At 43.0% G+C, this 22,429-nt stretch overlaps 1 protein-coding gene across 3 annotated transcripts in view; it reads right to left on the bottom strand.

Moving 5' to 3' along the window:
- Window positions 1-1,545: 1,545 nt before the first annotated feature.
- Window positions 1,546-22,429, bottom strand: part of FXR1 (FMR1 autosomal homolog 1) — a 36,211-nt gene continuing 15,327 nt past the window's right edge. The window contains exons 5-17 of one of the 3 annotated variants that reach the window (XM_081862457.1): window positions 18,353-18,501; window positions 17,053-17,146; window positions 16,186-16,302; window positions 15,886-16,056; window positions 14,604-14,682; window positions 12,037-12,146; window positions 11,189-11,275; window positions 10,587-10,794; window positions 7,961-8,131; window positions 7,609-7,809; window positions 6,614-6,694; window positions 3,789-3,880; window positions 1,546-2,578 (exon numbers count right to left, since the gene is read on the bottom strand). In XM_081862457.1, the coding sequence (XP_081718583.1) occupies window positions 2,408-2,578; window positions 3,789-3,880; window positions 6,614-6,694; window positions 7,609-7,809; window positions 7,961-8,131; window positions 10,587-10,794; window positions 11,189-11,275; window positions 12,037-12,146; window positions 14,604-14,682; window positions 15,886-16,056; window positions 16,186-16,302; window positions 17,053-17,146; window positions 18,353-18,501 (1,731 nt within the window). In that variant the 3' untranslated portion in view covers window positions 1,546-2,407. Of the gene's footprint in view, window positions 2,579-3,788; window positions 3,881-6,613; window positions 6,695-7,608; window positions 7,810-7,960; window positions 8,168-10,586; window positions 10,795-11,188; window positions 11,276-12,036; window positions 12,147-14,603; window positions 14,683-15,885; window positions 16,057-16,185; window positions 16,303-17,052; window positions 17,147-18,352; window positions 18,502-22,429 lie in introns of all 3 variants that reach the window. The other 2 variants (XM_081862456.1, XM_081862458.1) reach the window with 2 other exon arrangements.

Below are 22,429 nucleotides of genomic sequence, written 5' to 3'. Positions count from 1 at the left end.
CTGCCAAGCAGTAAGAATCCAGGGGTTCCAGGATTCACCCGGGGGGGGGGGGTTGTTGGAGAATCAAGGCACAGCGGAAGCTGCAGTGTCTTAGAAATATGGTTTATTCACACACATTTACACTTGAAGCCTTCAGTAGGGGCGTACAGAGCATTATGTACATTGCTCCTGCAATAGCTTCAGCATGTTTTGGTCCAAAGGCATAGCCATTCATGCCCCGCCCCTCACTGCAGCAGCTTCTGCATGGAGTTCTGCCTAATTTCCTCTTCCTCATTCCCAGATCACCTTGACAAAAAACCTGTGTAAAAGGACTTTTTTTCTGTGTGACATTATGTTCACATTGCCCTGGCAACCTCCCTGTTGCCTTGTCTTGTAGGCAGCTTTTGCAATGGGTTAATGGCAGGGCCATCATCTCCCTCTGCCTGGCAGAAAAACAAGCTCATCATGTCAGCTTACCTTAATTATCAAGGCTCTGATTAAACCCCAGCACCCAAGAATCTAGAGAAATGGGGCACCCAGGGATCTAGAGGTTCTTTGTTCCCCCACTAACTCATAGCAATATTTATAGCATAAGCCTTGTCAGTTGAAGGAAACAAAACATGAAAGGCAGTGGTATGTGGCTGCTACATGTCTCCAAAGCAAGCACATTTTCCCCTCAAAGAATTCTGAGGAAGAAAATGTATTTTGTAGGTATGGTGTACATCAGTGGTGTCCAAACTTTTTTCAGAGGGCCAGATTTGATGAAGTAAAAGGCTGTGAGGGCCGACCAAAGCACCAACCAAAGTTGGTAACTTTTTTTAGGATTGAAGTTGTTGAGCTTTTTTTGGGATTGAAGTTGCTGAACTGCCACAGGTCCGGTGGGCTGGATTGGGCCCCAGAAACAGACTTTGAACATGGCTGGTATACATACTCAATGAAGCATGCCGATTCCAGGTTCACTCCAAGGTATCAATAAAAACATTACTACTCAAGAGTAAAGGAACAAGAGTTAAAGGACAGGTATCTGCATGGGTAGGGTAACATTTAAATCTGTTACCCAATTCATGTAGCTTATCGCCATACTAGAGTTTTTTTTAGTTGGGGATAATTGTCTTAATAGGCACAAAATAAGTGGCTTGTTATGCACTTCTAGCACATGTGAAAAGCTATTTTTTGCAGTGATTATATTTTGGATCCCATTGACAACATGGCAGAAGATCGGCATGTGGGTCTCCTGGGTAGTGGTTTAATACGTTTTTAAAGAAAAAATGATCGGTTTTGAGGCGCTGGAAAAAAAGGTTTAATCTTTCCTTCCTAATTGCAATTACCCCTGACTGCAGCTGTTTGCCTCTCTCCTTGGGGTAAAATGCAGTAGGGGGCAATTTAGATCAGGAAGATGATCCCTAGCTGCATTGAAACTTTTAAGGAACAAAGGTAAACCTAGTCACTGATTTCCTGCAATCCTGTCTCATTTAGCTCATACAGGTGGTAAGTAGCCTTGAAACAAAGAGTTCACTCTAAATCTTTAATAGATTGCTGTAATAAATTCATGACCTTGGCAAGTACTTAAGGATCAACCAGTGGAAGATCAAAGTTTATTTATTTTTCTACCAGCATACAAAAACATATTGCACATCAAACAACCAAAACAAAAATAAAAATACTCTAAGGACTAACGTATGTAGTTTATACAGAATAAACTTTCTGGAAATTGATCTTTTCAGTAGTTCTGGTTATGTCTTAATGGACATGACTAATTCAGCTTAAGTGTTTTAACTAAAGCTATGTTTGATTTTTAAATACTGTACAGTTTAATAAATAAATCAAACAAAGCCTCAATGTAGAACAGTCACTGCCAATGTCGCCCAATATCCCTGCAGATTGAGAATTTAATAAATGTATTCCAGTGGTCTGCAGTATTTTCCCCACTACATACAGCATTTAAAAAACAATGTATTAAAACAGACCAGTTTCCAGACTAAACTAATGGAGAAATTACAATTCAGTGCAAAATATTTTAGACTGCATTTTTTTTTCTAGTTTTCCTCAGGTGAAGAAGTGGTTGCATATTATTAAAAATGTAACAAAAGCAGCTAATGCTTTCATAAAGAAGGTTACGTTAGGGATCCCCCCACATCTCTGCCATATTTTGAAAACAAAATAACATTTCCTATAGCCAGCAATTTGTTTTTATTTAAATGTTACATATACTATTCTCAAGGCACATCTGATGATATTTATAACACAGTAGGTGTCAAAGTATGTTCAACATTGGATTTCTTCAGGATCCCTCCCTGTTCTGTTTTCCAAAATGGAGGAACTGAAAGTGCGGTGTCAAGACTCGCGATCCATATTCTATCTTTGGCAAGCTTATACAAGCACTATTGTAAAATGTAAATGTAAAAGAACTGTAAACTAGGAACTCTGTTTATGAAACACCATTCAGCACAGCTTCGTCCTGTTTATTCCCATCTTCTTGTACAGTACTAGGCCTTTCTTCAGGACTATGCTGCAAATTGGAAGGCTCAGTCTCAGAAATAACTGCAGGGCCATTTATGGCCTTTTCAGAAAGGCCAACTTCTTCAATCACATCTTTTGTCTGAAAATAAAATTTAAAAAATATTAGTGACAAGACGACACATGAATCATTCATAACATAAGCTACTATTTTCCCTCCTCTCAAATTCAGATGTTACCAGAAAAGCAAGTTTTAAATAAAAATTAATACATTTGATTTCTGGTACCTCTATATTCTACCTACAGCATTCTGTTTGTCAATTCTGTTACCTTTTCAAATAATTAAATTGTTTACTTTAAAACCCATTTAAAAACATTTGCTGCGTAAGCCATTTTGTGACAATGAATTCCATACATGAATTGTCTCCGAGGAAACGGGGACATGAACCACCATTATTTTTCATAGGTGGATAATAGATGAACAGGATAAGCCGCCTTCACTGAACACATTTACATTTATTAGGCTCGTGTCCAGCTTATGGGCTTTCTCACAGGCACCTGGTTAGCTGCTGGGAGAACAGAAGTCTGGGATCACATGGGCCTTTGGTGTGACCCAGCAGGGGTGATATGTAGCCAAGTAAAGGTAAAGGTACCCCTGCCCGTACGGGCCAGTCGTGTCCGACTCTAGGGTTGTGCGCCCATCTCACTTGAGGCCGGGGGCCAGCGCTGTCCGGGTCACGTGGCCAGCGCGACAAAGCTGCATCTGGCGAGCCAGCGCAGCACACGGAAACGCCATTTACCTTCCCGCTATAAAGCGGTCCCTATTTATCTACTTGCACCCGGGGGTGCTTTCGAACTGCTTGGTTGGCAGGCGCTGGGACCGAGCAACGGTAGCGCACCCGCCGCGGGGATTTGAACCGCCGACCTTTCGATCGGCAAATCCTAGGCACTGAGGCTTTAACCCACAGCGCCACCCGCGTCCCATGTAGCCAAGTACTCCCGCCTTAATTGTCCTATTACGTAAAATATTAACATGCCGTCACCTTCCCCACACCAGCCCACTTGAGACAAAAGACTAACAAAGGTTTGGCAGTCAGCACTAACGGGAAGGATTCAGACACAGGATCCTATAAAATTGCTGTGTAGGTCAATGTAAGGACCTATGATGGTACCAGACTGTGTTTCCCTAGTGTGCACTAGCACCAGCGTGGTGGGCAACTACATTTAACAGCATTTCTAGTCACTCTCCTCTGATGTTGTGGTGTCAATGATTAAATTATTCTATACACACACGGGAGGAGACCACAAATTTCTATTAACTGTATCATTTTGTTTCCTGTAATTTTTCTTACCATTTCTTTCTTGGTTTTGGCCAGTGTTTCCCTTGGGAGGTTTCTTTGTCTACTCTGAGATTCTGCTCTTGATATATAATCAGCAACTGTTACTGTGAGGAGAGAGAAAAAAAAATATTTTTGCTTAAATTACTTGATGTTTAAGAACTGAGCAGCCACCATTGGCTGCAAACCAACAGGGCCCATTTATGCGGATGCCTTATAAGGTTTTTATAACACAATACATTTCTCAAAATGCCTAAGCTTTCAGGAATGGTTGCTGGGTGTGGGGGGGGGGAGGGAGATTCTAAACCCCAACTGTCTACATTATGTTCTGAATGTTTTATCATTTAGTACTGTATACTGACAGTCTCTGAAGGATTCTCAACTACAAACAGAATTATTTGTCAAGTTACTAATTGTCTGGGGCAATCTAAAGCCTCCCCATAGCTTCTTACTCAGAACTAATCCTAATCAAGTCAATAAATCTATTTGTTTCCAAAGGGTTTCCCTATTCATGTCTTAAGCAGGACAGGATTTTGTTTATAGGCTGCATTATTACCGGAAAATGATTGGTTTGCTATGGTAGTGCGTACAGCTTTCTGAATTATATTCTTCAAAGAGACCAAAGGAAAATTATTTTGATAATAAGCTTGAAAAATACAAAGTGGTTTTAGACAGGTTGAGAGGAAGGTGATATACGGGGCCAGGCAATCTGGCCAACATGGCCTGGGTGTAGCCCAGGATGAAATTCTGCAGGACTGAGCATTAAGGGCCATTTATTTATTTGTACTTATAGCCTGCTCTTTACCAAATGCGCCAATGAAGAGTTATAAAAGTATCACAATTAAAATACAAATTGCATTAAAATCATAAAATAAAACCACAAAACAGAACAGCTGTGCACAGCAATTATAGCTGCAGAACAGGTTCGAGTTTCCTGTTATTGCCAAGGGGTTAATGTGGTCTTCATTAACAGTGCTGCAGAGCTGCATGTAAGCAATCTGCTTCTGCTTAAAATTATTCACACAAGGGGAATATGTGTTCCATTAGATTGCAATGTACAACCATTATGCTGGAGAGGGAAAAGAGCACAGTGCAGTTCCATGCAGCAGTCTGGATCGCACATCTACATGCACAACGTGTAGCGAGAAAAACCTGACAGTGCAGACATAGCCATGTTTCTGAAGATGCTTCATGTGACAATGACCGCCAGACATTAGCTTGTCCAAAATTTAAGATTAACCCAATATGCTTTCACAACAGTTCATCTTTTAGAAGGTGATATAAGCCTATAAACATATGGCGCTGCCTTATACCGAGTCAGACACTGGTCCCTCTAGCTAAGTACTGTCAATACTGACTGGCAATGGCTCTCCAAGGTTTCTTGCAGAAGGCTTTCCCAGCCTTACCTGGAGAAGCCCTACCTTGGTCCTGGGATAGCTCAGTCGGTAGAGCATGAGACTCTTAATCTCAGGGTTGTGGGTTCGAGGCCAGTGTTGGGCAAAGAGATTCCTGCATTGAAGGGTTGGACTAGAATGGTCCCTTCCAACCCTAAAAATTTATGATTCTATGCAGGGGACTAAACTGGGACCTTTTCTATGGAAAGCATGGGCTCTGCCACTTAGCAACAGCCCTTTTACAGTGGTGCCCCGCAAGACGAACGCCTCGCAAGACGGAAAACCCGCTAGACGAAAGGGTTTTCCGTTTTGGAGGCGCTTCGCAAAACAAATTTCCCTATGGGCTTGCTTCGCAAGACGAAATGTCTTGCGAGTTCCTGCGGGTTTCCCCCCTTTTTTTCTCCCTTTTCCTAAGCCGCTAAGCCGCTTATCAGCTGATCCGCTAAAAGCCGCTAAACCGCTAATAGCGCTAATCCGCTAAGCTGTCAATGGGCTTGCTTCGCAAGACGAAAAAACTGCTAGACGAAGAGCCTCACGGAACGGATTAATTTCGTCTTGCAAGGCACCATTGTATATGACTTTCTGGTATTTTCCAATTCTATGCTTCTGCAGAAGCAAATTTACGCCATCATTTGACAAAAGCTGCAGTTGGATTGTGTGTGGTATGCCTCTGTTGTTCAATAGCTTGTTTAAGCTGTTGTGTGGGGATAATATAGCAAACACAACAGTAATCACCAATAATTACTTGAGTGAAATACAGACAGTACATTTGGGGGGGGGGGGGAGATAAAAAAAATACTTAGCACAACAAACAAGGAATTTACAGGTGCAACACTTAGAATTATACTGAAAGTTATTTTACACCTTTAAAATATGTAAGGTGTTAGTATGTATTTTTTTTTTTAATCTGTCAAACCACAATTATCAAAGCATGAACATGCAACAATTTTTTGTTTTAATTTAGTTGTGATTTCTGGTGTTCTTAAAAGCAAGAGATGTAAGTTTGATTCAAAAGACAGGAAGGCTCCATGCATCCTGGTTTGCTACAGCACTAGAACTTGGCTAACATACCTTTTATGCATATTAAGGAAAGGTGCCAGAAGGCCGAAGGAAGAGTCTGTCTGACAGTGTTACTTGCAACATGGCATACATACCCTTGCACCTATGACATTCATTTATAGTTGTCCCCTAATTTCAACATAGATTAAGTCTATGCACACTTTTACAGTGTAAGTACACCAAATAAAAGGCAACAGTATTAGTTTCATTATAAAAACTAGAACATGCCCCACTGACCATTTCTCATCCTGCAGTTTGATTAGTATTAAGCAATCATTATTTACAAAAGACAGCTTTACATATATTTTAGAAGGTACATAAACAGCAAACGCAGAGCATTCCTTCATGCTTGTGACCCGAGGTGGTTCACCTCTCCACTCGAGTTACCTGGCTGTCTATCTTCTGCCTGACCCCTGAAACGACGCCTGCGACTACGATTGCGTCGCTGGGGTTTTTTGTCTCTATCATCTGCAATTGCAAAGTTTTACTATGAACTTTCTCCAAATTGTTCTGCTGGCAATTTAGCACACAACAGTTTCAAAGGAAAAAGTATTCAGAATGGCTAAGTAGCGCAAAAAACTTTTACACATGAGGGGACTGAAAAAGCAACTGCAACTCTGTTTAAGCTGTTATCACTAAGTTGGTACTGAAAGTTAAATATTGGCTAAAGAAATTAATTCCCCATCTCATGAGAAATATTTTTTCCTTGGTGTGATTTGCTTAAACTGTAAATGGCTATTCTTAGACACTGAAAATAAACCCTAGACCTGAAATCACATACACAGAAGCCCTACTTATTTTTAAGTATGTTTTGAATCACAGCCTTAGAGGAGCAAGAAATGGGGACTCTTCTCTTGGCCTCAATTTCCTTCTTCCCAAAGTTCATTTAGCAAATTCAGCAATAAAACTACTTAAGACCTAGAGAAGGCAAAGGGGACTCTAATTCTTGAGAAGTAAACAAATATGAAATTAAGGCCTGGCTCCTTTGACTTTCCCACTAAGTTGATAGCAGATATCCACATGGAATGAAGCCTTATGAATGAGTTCAATGTATGCTCTGCTATCCCATTACTATGGACTAAGGCTAAAATTGGACTGGATGCATATATGGTAACAGGGTAGCAGAGATAGGGTTGCAAAACCCTAGATATGACGTAGATATCAGAAGGCATCTCTAAGACAACAATCAAATGAAAGTCAGCCTTTCCGAATATTTGGTCCAAAATATGCCAGTCCTATATAGAGCTAAAATCTTTTAATACTGCAACAGATGAGGACACAGTTTTGAACCACAAGGAAACAAGTAGAATAAAGTGCTAGTTAAGAAAATGAAGAGCGACTATTATATTTTTTAGACAGAGCTGATAAGGCTATTTACATACCTAAGCCATTTTCATTAACAGATGCTGTGTCAGATTCTGTCATTCCATCCATTAAGACAGCATCCTCATCAGTTCTTCGTCTACGAGATCGCCTACGCCGGTTAGTGCTGTGGTGTGATTCACTTGCGTCTGTGTCTGCAGTCTGGTCAGACTCTGTGTTATCAAGTAAACTGTAAGGGTTGCTGTCTGGGTCTTTCAGCACTTAAAGGAAATGACAAAACAGTAAGAGCACGTTTTCATTGGACACTGTTTTCATCTCATATTTTAACTTTAAAATATTAAAAATCAACCATCAACAAGAAACAGGGAAGTGGTTCAGTGCAATCACAACACACAACTCTCAAATACATACCAGAACTTATAGAGGACTTCCCACCTCGGGGACCACCACGTCCACGACCTCCAGAAACACTGCGCCCTCTTCCCCCTGGGGGACGCCTTCTGCTGTCACGTTGGTGTCGACTCTCCCTGTCATCATCTCCTGCTAATGACCAATCACTCAGTTCATCTTTCCTTTCCGATTCTGTTTCAGAGGGATTAGACAGCTCAGAATTTGTTCCTTTACAATAAATGAGAGGGAGAAGTGATCATCAAGTACTGTTCAAGTACAATTTTGAATTTTAGCAGAAGAATGCCACTAGCAAGGAAAGCTGAGGTACACACAATTTTTTGAGGCACAAAATTCAGGGGTAAGCGTTTGCTCTACAAGAAGAAAAGTACCATTCCCAGAAAAATGCACAACGTAAGGCCAGTGCACCAGTGTCTGAAACACATAACAGAACTCAGTACAAAAAAACTGACTTGACAAATTAGATGAGAAATTGAACTCTGCAGCACAAACTAGATGCCAAGGTGGATGCATAGCATGTGAAGTAAACCTATTTCTGCACAGTCTAATACTGAATATTAGTAGAAAAACTTCATTCATACACACGAAACAGAATAAATGATCACTAATGGGCATCATATCAGAGTGGATCTGAAAGGGGCTTCTTATGTAGTAATTGTGGATGCTTCCATTTCACCTTAGCTTCAACACAATTTCCATGTAATTTATCTATTTGCCACAGGATGCAGAGCTAACTGAACACCTAAACTACTACTTTTACTCTTGTAACATTCATACATCTCAATCTGTTACAGATAAAGAACACCTTGCCAACACAAACAAAAAGTCTTTCAGTCAGTCTAAAACCCTACTGCTGGTGCTTGGATTATTAATAGCCCACAGTGCTCAGTTATGAAACAACATGGCAGGGAGGGATAAAAGATGTTCCCATGGAAACATACAATATGATGCCATTATATAACGGACAATTGCAATATTACTAATTCCAATCAAAACATGTAAACAAGGAGGAGGGCAGGATTTTCCATTAGAACTTGGGCTGTCAATATGTGACAACTATAAAGGGTTAAAAAGAGAGCCCCAAACCTCTTGAAGTGGTGGCATAAAAAACAACAAAAATGGAAGCCTCTACTTCCAAACATGCCTATTATTCCCAAGCATCCCACTAAGAGGAAACACAAAGGGCTGGCTGCTGAAAACATTTGTCCACAATGCATACAGAGGTCCAAGATTCTGAACTTGCTGCCACCTCTTTTCACAAGCAACGTAGAAACATGTATGTGGAGCCTGGCATGAAAACAACACTCTAAACCTGAATTTACGTATCACATTACCACATATAAAGTAACAGAAAAATTACGCACTCATTGGAACAGCTATACAGTACCTTATCAGGCAAACCATTTGTTTCATTAGGAGATCATTATTTTGCTGTAGCTAACACTAAATGATATATTTGAAATATCTGATCCATTTAGACCAAGGTGGACAACAAGCCTGAATACACACTACAGGCCCTTCAGCTACAGTTGGGCTTCTGTATACCCATTTTTGTTAATGTTTGCAGAAACAAGTATGAAAGTATGCTGCCAAACAGACAAGACTATTTCTGAAGTTCACATGAGTAATTTATTTTTGATGCTCTTGATTTCCAAGTTAAGTGACAACTCTGGATTTCTTTAAGTGTCAAAATCTTTTAAAAGCTATCAAACACTAGTAACAAAATTCAAAGCGCAGCATGTCCACTATTCACAGCTTGGCCTCCACTACGTTTTTATAATTTTCTAGTTGTATTCCTCACAACAGCCCGGCCAGTTAAGCAGCATTATGGTTTCCCATACTGCAGATGATGGAACTCAAGAGGAATAAAGGAAGCTGTTTTATATTGAGTTAGACCATTGGACAATCTAACCCAGTGAAGGAGAACTTTAGGCCCCAAATTCTTAAGATTTCATTGAGTTTCATAAAGCTCAAATAGTCATACGGGTTCAAGAAGGTCTATCAATATTGAACATAGTTAATGGGGTTGTGTGTGCAATCACCGTTTAGTGATATGTATGTGACCTTTCATGAGACCAATTTAATTCACAGATGGGAGTATAGAACCCTGAGACCACCATTACTGATCAATACTGAATAATACTGATAAATTACTGAAATTAGACTATCAGGCTAATTGAACACTATTCACTGTTGCTGACAGAAACAAGGCAGGCCAAATTTCACAAGGGGCTGCCTAGGAGGCAAATATTGCTCATTATTGAATGCACCTAACTAAATTAGAAAATTAAGAAGTGAAAACTAGATTCTCCTGGATCTGAAGCACCAAACGTGTGAGAAATGAGCTGGAGAGTATGAGGTCCTAGGCTGAAAGGTTACCCCCCTCTACCTTTCATCTCTACCACAAAAGAAATTTCTTTTATTCCTGCTTTAAACACTTGTGTGAAATTATTCTTTGAAATGCTTGTAATGGAAGAATTACTTGAGCTTCCAGATCAAAATTTGGTATCTAATCAGTGTCTATTTGAAGCAAATTCCTGCACTGCCTACTCTTTTTCCAGAGTGTCAGGTAGGTGATGCAGGGGACTGAACCTGCGACTTTCAAAACTGATCTTTAAGCATAACTTACCATAGCCAGAGGTGTAATTGGGGCCTCTCCGTCCCCTACCTCTTCCACTATAGGATCTGGAGCCTTGTACAGAGGAAGGGTTGTTCTCATCTGTGGTATAACCCTTTTCCTTTTCAGGACCTCTGGTAGATGACGGTCTGAACCCCATGCCAATCTGACGTAGCTGCTCATCAATCTGGAGCCTCTCCATCCGCAGCTGCTCCACCTCCTGCATGGACAGTTACACTAAATGTAAGCAAGTCCACTGTTTTGCTTTTTTAAAAAATGTATTTTTTAACACTTACACCCCAACAATATTCAAAGCAGCAAACAGCTCTTTTAGTCCTAAGATTCAATTAGGACTATTCAATGCACGGTGCTCTCAGGGCAGTAATGCTTTGAGATGTAGACTGAAAGACCCACCGAAAGTCAACATGTTATGATGCACTGAAAAACACCGTGATTTTGAGACAACTTTCATCCACATTGCTTTCAGAACATTTGGTGTATGCTGTTTGCTATCTTCTGTTTTTCCAGATCCAATACTGATCACCTTCACAAGTCATACTATTGTGCATTCCCATGATACTGAAACTGCTGTCTTTCCCACAAAGAATGCTTACCTTCAAATAGGCAATATGGTATTCAAGAAGCACTTGGACATTCCCAATGCTTTCTTTAGTACCCACAAAGACAAACGGAACCATTCCCTACAAAGATAAAATGTAATATTGTTGAAGCACAAAGAGTCACAAACAAATAATGCCTACAACCCAGCGTACAATTACACAAGTGTAAGAGTGCACTGGGTTGCAGCCTGTTTTTATTTTTAATGGGAATTTCTACAACTTTCTATACCATGGATTCAGTCTACCTGTGGGCCTTCTCTCAGTGGATAAAGGGGATAGGTGTAGGGAGCATCCCCACATAAACACAGCAAATTATCACACTACCCAACTTTTTTAGTATTAAGACATCTTCAAAGAAGAAAGCTGAACTGCAGTTAGAATGATAACCTAAATACTCAGAGCCAAAGTGTGAAGCCAAGACAACCTTAGCTTGAAATAACCAAAAAGGTGTTAGATAGCAGTTGGCAAAACCCACAAATGGCACCACTAAACATTTTGACTTTTCAAATGGCACCCCTAAGGGGAATGGCTGCAGCTCGTGGAAGAGAAACCACTTTACATGCAGACAGTCCCAGAGAGACCCCTGTCTGAAACCCAGGAAAGCTACTGTCAGTCATCATAAACAATATTGCGCTAGATGCATTAATGATCTGACTCTGTGTAGGCAGATTCCTGTGTTCCTACTGCCAATGTAGTAGCATTTGTGAGTGACACGTCCATCAGACACTAGACAAAAAGAATAATCCAACGCAGTGGCTTTTCTATCATTCTGCCACTACAATTTATCCACCCCTGCCACCCCTTGGATGTATTACAAATTCCAAATAAGAATTAAATCTTACATCTTCTCTGGGCAGTTTGTTCTCATTGTCTCCTTCAATCCTCACTCGCACAACTCCAGACTTGTCCACAATTTCCTGAATAACTTTGCCATTTTTGCCAATAACTTTTCCTTTAATAAAAAAATTTAAAAAATTGAGATTCCTCAAGTATTTCTCAAGCAATCTATCAATAAAAGTAGCTGAAAGGCTGGGAACAAAAAAAATCCCTTTACAATTTCAAAATAATATAAAAGTTGTTTATAAATGGGTTCATTAAAAACACAATACAGTCATACCTCGGGATGAATACGCTTCAGGTTAAGTGTTTTCGGATTGTGCTCCGCGGTGATCCAGAAGTAATGGAACACATTACTTCCGGGTTTCGCCACTCGTGCATGCGCAAACTCTCAAAATGACTTCACAGGCATGTGCGGAAGCGGCGAAACGTGACCCGCACACACACGTGTTACATTCGCTTCAGGATGCGAACAGGGCTCTGGAACGGATCCCGTTCACATCCAGAGGTACCACTGTACACATTTTCTAACAATGAGGTTATTCCATGTTTCTCTCTGTTAGGGACTTTCAGAAGATTGTTGTAATGTGTTTATAATAAAGCAAACACTCAGATCTGACTACTGATTACTATTTAGGAATATGGAAGAAAAAGAGGATTTTTTTGCCTTAAAAAGTCATGTCTCTTTTCTGGGTATGAGAGGCACATTCCAAAAAAGGGAAGTCCACTTCCTCAAGACTACAAGGCAGCAGTTGATATTACCCAAGGAATAGAGCTCCCTTCCCCTAATCTGGAATAGCAATTACTTGGGAACACAGAATTCTTAACAGGAGGAAGATGAAAAGTTAAAAGGTCAATGAACAATGAACTGATCCAAAAACTCATGGCAGATGGAATCAGAAACAGTGAGACCAAATGTTCAGTCTTACTCAAAATGAAGTTTCACCATGTAGAAAAACAAAACAAAACCCTTTTCTCTCAACACCTGATGTGCAGGATTAGAGGAGCATCACTCCAGTCCCATGTCACTTTCTACTAGACCCTACTCCATGTCTAGCAGAACAATGGTTGTACCTTACACTGACCCTGTGGGGCAAGACTACAATCCTTCAAGTTATTAGTAGGCATTGTCCTCAGGTGGTAGGGAAGAAGAGTGAATGAGTCCCAGGCAGCAGCTAAACAAGAACTTGGTCATGAGGAGACAAAGGGAGAAAATATTTATATTCTCCCGCGGTATCACGACCAATACACCAAGGATGGCAGGCAAATGAATGAGCCCAGGAAGCGACCATAGTGTGGAGCACCAATAGGTATCATCTGCTTAAAATTTCTCTCTCAGGAGAGAGGAGTGGAGCTGCACTCGATCACTGCCTCTGCAAGGAGATAATGAACTGAGTCACTTGAGGCTTCTTAGCTCCTTTGGCAAAAAGAGGAAGAAATTAAGAAAAATGAAAGGCAATAATTGAAGCAAAAAGAGTAGGTTGAAGAGGCACAATTGAGGGGAAGGACTGCCTACTCTTGCTTTCCAGCCCGACAGAAATTAACTGAGGGTAGGGAATCTATTTGGACTCAGTTCCCCTGGATAACATCTCCTTCAATTTCCTGCTTCCTCTTCCAAGGAAATAGCCTTCCCATGCTCCTCTAACCATAATCCAGAATACTCCATTTGTTAGTGCAGCACTGTTCTCTATATACCGTATTTTTCGCTCTATAGGATGCACCGGACCACAGGAGGGGGAGAACGGGGGGGGGGGAATCCCCCCCCGCTCAGCGCCCCTTCAGCGAAGCGGCAAGAGAAACGGAGCCCCTTCCATTTCTCCTCCCGCTTCGCTGAAGGGGCGCCACGCAGAGAGGGAAAACTGTGCAGCGCCTCTCCAGCGAAGCCAAGCCTGGAGAGCAAGAGGGATCGGTGTGCACCGACCCCTCACACTCTCCAGGCTTCAGGCAGCTATCCGCAAGCCTTCTGAGCGCAGCGAGAACTCCCGCTGCTCTCCGAAGGCTTGTGGATAGCTGCCTGAAGCCCCCTGAGCGCAGTGCAAACTGCCGCTGCGCTCAGGGGGTTTCAGGCAGCCTTGCCTCCGTTCCCGGAGCTTGCGGGGCTAGGGAAGCCCGAGCTTCCCCCGACCCCAGCCCCCAAAACAGGTCCGGGAGCAGCAGCAAGGTTGCGCAAAACCTTGCCTCCGCTCCCGAAACTTGCAGGGCTGGGGGCGGGGGAAGCCCAAGCTTCCCCTGACCCCAGCCCCCAAAACAGGTCCAGGAGCGGCAGTCCCTTCTCCCTCCTGGGGAAAAGCCCGCAAGAGCCGTGTGAAGCTTGTGTGCGGCTCTTGGGGGCTTTTCCTGCCTGTTTCCCCCCCTGCATTCGCTCCATAGGATGCACAGACTTTCCCCCTTAGTTTTTAAGAGGGAAAAAGTGCATCCTATGGAGTGAAAAATACGGTATACTCCAGTGTATCAGCCACCAAAATAGTAGTTCAGGTGTGTCATTAAAGAGTGAGGAGACATCAACATTTTCATACTGAATAGGCAGGGGAGGGTATTCAAGGATGTTAAAAGTTTTATCACTATTACATACCCACAAGACTCCTAGGAACCTGAATAAAGTCCTCCACAAATTCCAAATAGCTTCTAGCCTTTTTTACTGCCTCAGCACTCTGGAAAAGAACAGAAGCCATTTGTAAACACAATATATTAAAAATTAACATTTAAATATAAGACAGGAGATAGGTACATAAAATCTTATTTGCAAGTTTAAAATGCTAAAGAAATATACACATTCATATTATTAACTGAGAGATTACGAACTGTGTGATTGGAGTCTAGTTGCCTAAAATACAAGTGGAGATTTGGGGAAATTTCTGTACTATTTTTATTTTAAATTCTGATATTTCTTGGTTTTCTTCAAGTAGCCTCATGCTTCTCTACTCCTTTCTCTAATAATCAAACATTTTCAACAATTTATATACCTTTAAGCACCATGATTTCTAAAGGAATTTACAACAAGGTCAATCACAAGAGACAGTGTTTAAGTGCACAGAAAGGGATATAAATACATGCAAAATACTGCAGGAAAGCTTCAGTGCAAGTGAAAATAAAGCGGTGACTACGAGTTTCATCATATAAACTTCCATTCAGACACAAGTAAAAACAGCCTTCTATACAGCAGCGATTCCTGACTGGGAGTTCCTTGAACCCTAGGAGGTCCAGACAACCCACCCAGGTTATTTTCAAACACAGGGATAGAAAGTTTCTCAAAAGGTCCATGGCTTGGCTTTTGAAAAAAGGGGGTCCTCAATACTTAGCTAATTGGGAACTGCTGCTATGCAGCATTCCCTTCTAGCAAATGCACGGTGTCCTTACAAAGGCTATGGAATTTTTGGAATCTTGTGCTCATCTCATTTTTATTTATTTTATTTTAAAATAGTTCCATGTCGCTTAAGGTAGCTAACAAGAAAATTACAAAATATCAACAAAAACCTAAAAACACCTCCCATACATACCAATAAAATCCAATAAAAAGCATACTTGGTTTTTCCACAGCAACAGCAACCCAGTCTAACCAATAAAACTTAATTCAAGAATATGTCACTTGGAAAAGGTATGCTAGCCTTCCGAAACTACTATAGTTTGGCAGCCTGCTGCAGATCCACTGCAGGGAGTTCCACAGCCTTTGGGGCCACAATGGAAAAGGTCTCTACCAAACTCACTGATCCTTGGACACTGGAAGGAGGCATCTATTGAAGTGTGAGGCAGGCTGATATAGTTGCAGGCTCATGCCAAATTCAGACCACTAGGGCAAGTAAAGAAAAAGACCGCCACACAACTAAAAAGGTAAGAAACCCCTTGTTTCCTTTTACCTCTCCATAGATCCTGAAAGTTCCGGTATCTTCCTCAAGCTCAATTGCAGTAACTCCTGGAACCTTCCTGGCTTGCTGTATATTACTACCATGTGTTCCTATTGCAAGTCCCATTAAATCTTCTCTGACAACAAATTCCTCATGAAATGCTGCTGCAAGCTGTTTCGTGCACTAGGGAGGAGGCAAAATAATTTGGTTACTACAGCAGAACTTCAAATATGAGAACAGCTACATCAAGACTGGAATTGAGAAGGGAGGTTGAAATTGGGGGGGGGGGGAGCCAATATGAGGACAACTCACTTCTAGATGCTTTGTTGCTTCTTCATTTCTTGACATAAGCATTATCTTCGTTCGAATGCTGCGCAAATGCATGTCACTTAGGATATTTACTCTTTTCACTGTTGCCTCACTGGCAGACTGTAGAAATAAAGTAACAATGATGCAAACAGCATTTCCACTTTACGAAGCAATTTATAGCTAGAGAGCCCTTATTTTATTTAGCAATTCCTTGTTACAACTGCATGTTTTGGAAAAATGTGACAGAACTTCTTCCGTTACTCAGAAGAACATCAAGGAATGCTTGTTGTTTTTGGTTTTTGAAACAAGGTCAGCAAGCATCTATTTTCATCACTGGATCAAAATGGTGTGATGGATATTGTTTGGGATGGCCTGACCTACTATCGGCAGAAAGCAATGCCCATACAGATGCATCAGCTGCGGCAGAAAATGTGGATGGGGGTGTACACAAAGTTATGCAAGGTATCTTGGCACACACACCCTTCAGCCTGACCCAGCTGTCTTGTACTGCAATATGCACAGAAGTGTCAAAGGCAAAATAGTAAAGCCTGGGCTTTAGCTTGCATGAGATCCTCTGCCTACTGGTTCTGCCCACAGCTTTCTACCCTGGAATCTCTAAAGCAAATTTCTCACTCACAAGCAGAAAGCTTCTCAATATACCCAAGTAACAAGGTATCTTGGAGAACTAAGCCATGCTTAGAACAAACTCATTGAAAACAATAGGCATTGATTTCAATGGACCTACTCTGAATACAAAGCTGGAGATAACCTTCAGTCTTCAATCTTTTTTTTCTCCCTCATACACAATCATAACATTGGCCAAAAAGTAAACTCACAAAGTAATCAAACCAAACAGAAAATATATCTTACCAGTACTATTAGCTGAGCAGTTTCAGCCTGGTAAAAAATTCTGCAGGCTCCTACAGCTTTCTTAAAATCCTTATGGGCACTTTCATTAGCACACCTAGAAAAATCAATTAATAAATTAATTCAGGTGGCAGTTTTATCAACAAAACATGCTGCTGTATAAAACTGCAATACTCGAGGCAAAGCATTCAAAAGCATAAAAAAAATCCAATACAATTGTACAAGTGAGTGCAGACACAGATATGGCGATATCCCGGTTATGTTAATTCCCTCTTCCTTGAATGCTGAAGCTCGTGAGACTGGTGATCCATCCTTAGCCACCAAACTAATGACCATTAACAAAAAATGAAACTCCTACTTTCAACCCAGTCGCCTGTTGCTAGGGTCCCTTCCCATTTCTTCCTCTCCATGCCTCTCAGCAATTTCTGTTTTCTGCCACAATCAAAATCACCCATTTCTCCCTGCTACAGGCATACACCTCTCTATTGCGCTTCACAGATACTGCTCCTTAAGAGGACAGAGGTGCAGCTGCAGACAGCCTGGCCACATCCAGGGGAAAGAAGCCCCCTGATGCTGCCACCCTTCTGGCCACAAGAGTGGAGCTGGCTTAGGCTGGAGCCAGGTTTCCCCCCTCCCACCCTGCAGTCAGGGGGGCCTGGCTTAATAGAACATAGTGTAAACATAACCTTTATATGCACTGGGAAACGAAACAAATAGTGTGACTTGTTTTATTGTGATATTGGCTTTATTGCAGTGATCTGGACCAAACCCACAAGATCTCTGAGGTGTGCCTGTACTGAGAAAATCCTACTGCATGTCTAGGCCTTCTTATCCATCTGTCTTTCTTAAAGATTCAGTAAAACAGAGTCACAGTGTCATCTAATGCATGTCTCTCTCTTTTTTTTCCCCCTTTTCCTTCTCCTCCTGCGATGAGGCTACATTTTAATATTTTAATGTTCCATTATTTTAATGTTGTATTTTATTTTTGTTTTTAAGTTGTAATCATTCTTCTTGTTTTTATTATTGTTTGTAAGCCGCTCTGAGCCCGGCCTTGGCTGGGGAGGGCGGGGTACAAATAAAAAATTATGATGATGATGATGATGATGATGATGATTACTTGGAGGTAGATCCTACTGAGTATAATGCAAGCTATTCCCAGGTAACTGTACTCCATCTTTCATCTGTCAAAGACTTCAGATGATTTTTTTTTATTTTAAAAAAAATCAGCTTTAGGTTGTTTAAAAGAAAACCAATTTTTAGATAAAAGATAGCGATATAATGAAATTTTAGAGTAGTCACTCACGCTTCTCTCAGATCTTCAGGAACTTCTACTGCACACTTGAAGAATGTGTTCTTGTTAACAGGTTTGTTTTGATTCACAGGCCGAAGTCGTTCAAATGTCACTATTTCATTGTAAGTGGCATCACAGGCAGCATACTCAATGACGTAGAACTAAGGACAGATAAGAATTATTTTTTAAAAAACAATCTAAAGGGCACACATTTGCCCCCCAAAGACCTCTAAAATTATTGGACCCAGAAATACTCATAGCAGTTTATCATCTCCATAGTGTATCATCCTTTTAAAACACATGCCTCAGCTTTGTTGATATGCTGCATTTTATCACAGCCCTCCAATGCAAGGGTGGCATACATCAACAATAAGGTTTAAGTTGGGCTAAAGTGTGTAGCTGGACGAAAGTCGTCCAATGGGCTTCATTGAAATGGGGAGGATTTGAACCCAGGTCTCACCAATCGTAGTGTAAAACTCAGCCTTTATACTACACGAGAAACAGGAGCATGGGGTTTTGGAAGCCCTAAATATAAAGAAAGCAAAATGCATTATCTACCTTTGTCAACCTGGTATCTTGCAGATGTTGAAGTGTTTTTATATGTTTTAAACTGTTTTTATTTTATTTTTTGCTTTGTTGTACCACCATAAGCGGTGGTTTTTATCCATCTATTTTTATTTTGTTTTGGTTTATTTTGGGTTGGGGTGGGGTGGTTGTGGAGTGGGGTGGGGATTGGTTTTGTTTTCGTGTAATTGTTTTTGTTTGTTTGCTTTTATATTCTGTAAATGGAGGTGAGCCTGAGGCTTGGGATTCCTACTGTGGAGGGGCAAGGAAGGTATGGCGGTGGGGGCAGATGTCATAGGCGAAGGGGATCGAGATACGGATATGCTCGTACCCCTTCCAATCTGCGCCCCATCCCGAGAGACGAGGGTAGGGTGAGCAAGGATTACTCACCTCCGTCACTGGTGTTGTGCAATGCCAGGTCTATAGGCAACAAAACCGCCACCCTGCAAGATTTCTTCACCTCGCAGGGGGTTGACCTGGCATGTGTGACTGAGACCTGGGTGCGCGAAGGGGATACTGTTACCTTACGAGAGATGGCGCCGCCGGGTTTCTCCGTCCTCCACTAGTCGCGGACTGTGGGCCGGGGGGGAGGGGTGGCGTTATTAATCCGGGAAGATTGTTCTTTCAGGGCTCTACCATCGCCATCGATCCCCGGCATTGAATGTGTTGGCCTAGTGTGGGGCTCCGAGGTGAGCTTGGCTGTCTGGCTAGTGTACCGGCCACCTAGCGCACCAGCAGCCACCCTGTCAGGTCTGCTGGAGGCGGTGGCCGGCTGGGCCTTGGAGTTCCCTAACCTATTGGTATTGGGGGACTTCAACATCCATGCTGATGCCACTCCCTCCTCGCAGGCTCTGGACCTGGTGTCTTCCATGGCGACACTAAGGCTCTCCCAGTTTGTTTCGGGCCCCACACATCAAGCAGGCCACACGCTGGATTTGATCTTTGGCATCGGTATAGATGTATCGATGAAGGTGCCATGGTCTGATCACTATGCCCTGAAAGCCAGGATTGATGTTCCACCCCCACCCTGCTTGGGTGGCGAGCCAATTTGGGCTCGCCCGCAGAGGCTGATGGACCCTGATAGATTCCGTCAAGCCTTGCGGGACCTTTCTCCCCCTGGCGACTCATTGACTGAGCTTGTTGAGGCCTGGAATACCCAGCTCCTGGCAGCCATCAATGAGATCGCACCTAAGCGCCCTCTGCGACCCCGCAGAAACCGGGCTCCCTGGTTTACCGAGGAGCTCCGGAAAATGAAGCGGGACCTCAGACGGCTAGAGCGAGTATGGCGGGGTGCCCGTGACAGAGCCTCAAGAACATCTTATAGGGTTTTTATGAAAACCTATGAGATGGCAGTGAAGGCCGCTAAGAAGTCTTACTTCTCGGCCTCCATTGCATCCGCTAGCTCTCGCCCGGCGCAATTATTTAGTATAATTCGGTCTTTAACGTCCCTCGAAGGACAGCCAAATTTAAATAACAATTTGACACACAGCTGTGAGGCATTTGCGAGCTTTTTTGCAGAGAAGGTCTTGTTGCTCCGCCATGACCTCCCTGCCAATTTGGATACAATAAAGGAACTGGAGGCCCCTCGACTGTCCTCAGGTTCAGTATTGGACCACTTTGACTGGATATCCCCAGCTGATGTGGACAGACTCCTCCGAGCTGGAAAGCCCACCACCTGTCCTCTCGACCCGTGCCCGTCCTGGCTGATTAGAGCGTGTCCAGACGAGGTGCGGGCCCCCCTGGGGGATATCATCAATCTGTCCCTTGGCACCGGGACATTCCCAGGGGAACTGAAGGAGGCAGTGGTGCGCCCGCTCTTAAAGAAAACATCATTAGATCCCTTAGATCTATCCAATTACCGCCCGGTTTCGAATCTTCCATTCCTGGGTAAGGTGATTGAGAGAGCGGTTGCTGAACAGCTTGGTAGGTTTCTGGATGAAACATCGGCTCTGGATCCATTCCAGTCCGGCTTCCGCGCTGGTCACGGGACCGAGACGGCTCTGGTCGCCCTAACAGATGATCTCCGCAGGCAGCTGGATCGAGGCGGGTCGGGGCTGCTGATTCTTCTAGACCTGTCAGCAGCCTTCGACATGGTCGATCACGAACTCCTGGACCACCGCCTTGCCGACGTGGGGATCCAGCGCACAGTCCTTCAATGGCTGCGCTCGTTTCTCTCTGGTCGGGGACAGAGGGTGGCGCTTGGGGGGGAATTGTCATCCCGCCACTCCTTGGTGTGTGGTGTGCCCCAGGGTGCAATACTCTCCCCGATGCTTTTTAACATCTTTATGCGCCCCCTTGCCCAGAGTTTTGGGCTGGGCTGCCATCAGTATGCTGATGACACCCAACTCTATCTGTTGATGGACGGCCACCCGGACTCGGCCCCAGACACACTGATCAGATGCTTGGAGGCTGTGGCTGGATGGTTACGTGGGAGCCGGTTGAAGTTAAATCCTTCGAAGACAGAGGTCCTCTGGCTGGGACGGGACGACATGGGGCTGAGGGGGCAACTCCCATCTCTTGCGGGGGTGCAATTAGTGCCAGCACCGTCCGTTAAGAGTTTGGGTGTAATCTTCGATACCTCCCTCTCCATGGAGGCGCAGATTGCAGCTATAACAAAGGCTGCATTCTTTCATCTCCGCCAAGCTAAGCAGTTGGCTCCTTACCTCTCTCGCCCTGACCTAGCCACTGTGATCCACGCGACGGTCACCTCCAGACTGGATTATTGTAACTCGCTCTACGTGGGGCTGCCCTTGAGACTGACCCAGAAACTCCAGCGGGTGCAAAATGCCGCAGCGAGACTCCTTACGGGGTCTTCGCTTAGAGATCACATTCATCCGGTGCTATACCAGCTGCACTGGCTCCCGGTGGAGTACAGGATCAGGTTTAAGGTGCTGGTTTTAACCTTCAAAGCCCTATACGGCCTAGGGCCCTCGTACCTACGGGACCGCCTCTCCTGGTATGCCCCACAGAGGAACTTACGATCTTCAAATAAAAACACCTTGAAGGTCCCAAGCCACAGAGAGGTTAGGCTGGCCTCAACTAGAGCCAGGGCTTTTTCGGCTGCGGCTCCAACCTGGTGGAACGCTCTGTCACAAGAGACAAGGGCCCTGCAGGACTTGACATCTTTCCGCAGGGCCTGCAAGACAGAGCTGTTCCACCTGGCCTTTGGTCAGGGCGCAGCCTGACTCCCTCCTTTGGCAATCTTTACAAAACTTTAGTTTATGGTTGCCATCAATTTTGATTTTAATTCATTTTTATAATGTTTTATAATGTTGTACTGTTTTAGTGTTGTTAGCCGCCCTGAGCCCGGCTTCGGCTGGGGAGGGCGGGATATAAATAAAAATTATTATTATTATTATTATTATTATTATTATTATTATTATTATTATTGAACTACAATCCCCATCAGCCGCAGTCAGCACAGCTGTTGTAGTCTAAAACATCTTAAAGGCACCAGTTTGACAAAGACTGTGTTATAGGAACAAAAAGGTGTAACATTCGGAAATGAGCTATTATGGAAAACAG

Source organism: Podarcis erhardii (genome assembly GCF_964252035.2).
Source record: "Podarcis erhardii genome assembly, chromosome: 5".
Lineage (NCBI taxonomy): Eukaryota > Metazoa > Chordata > Lepidosauria > Squamata > Lacertidae > Podarcis > Podarcis erhardii.
This window is presented reverse-complemented; position numbering and strand designations above follow the sequence as displayed.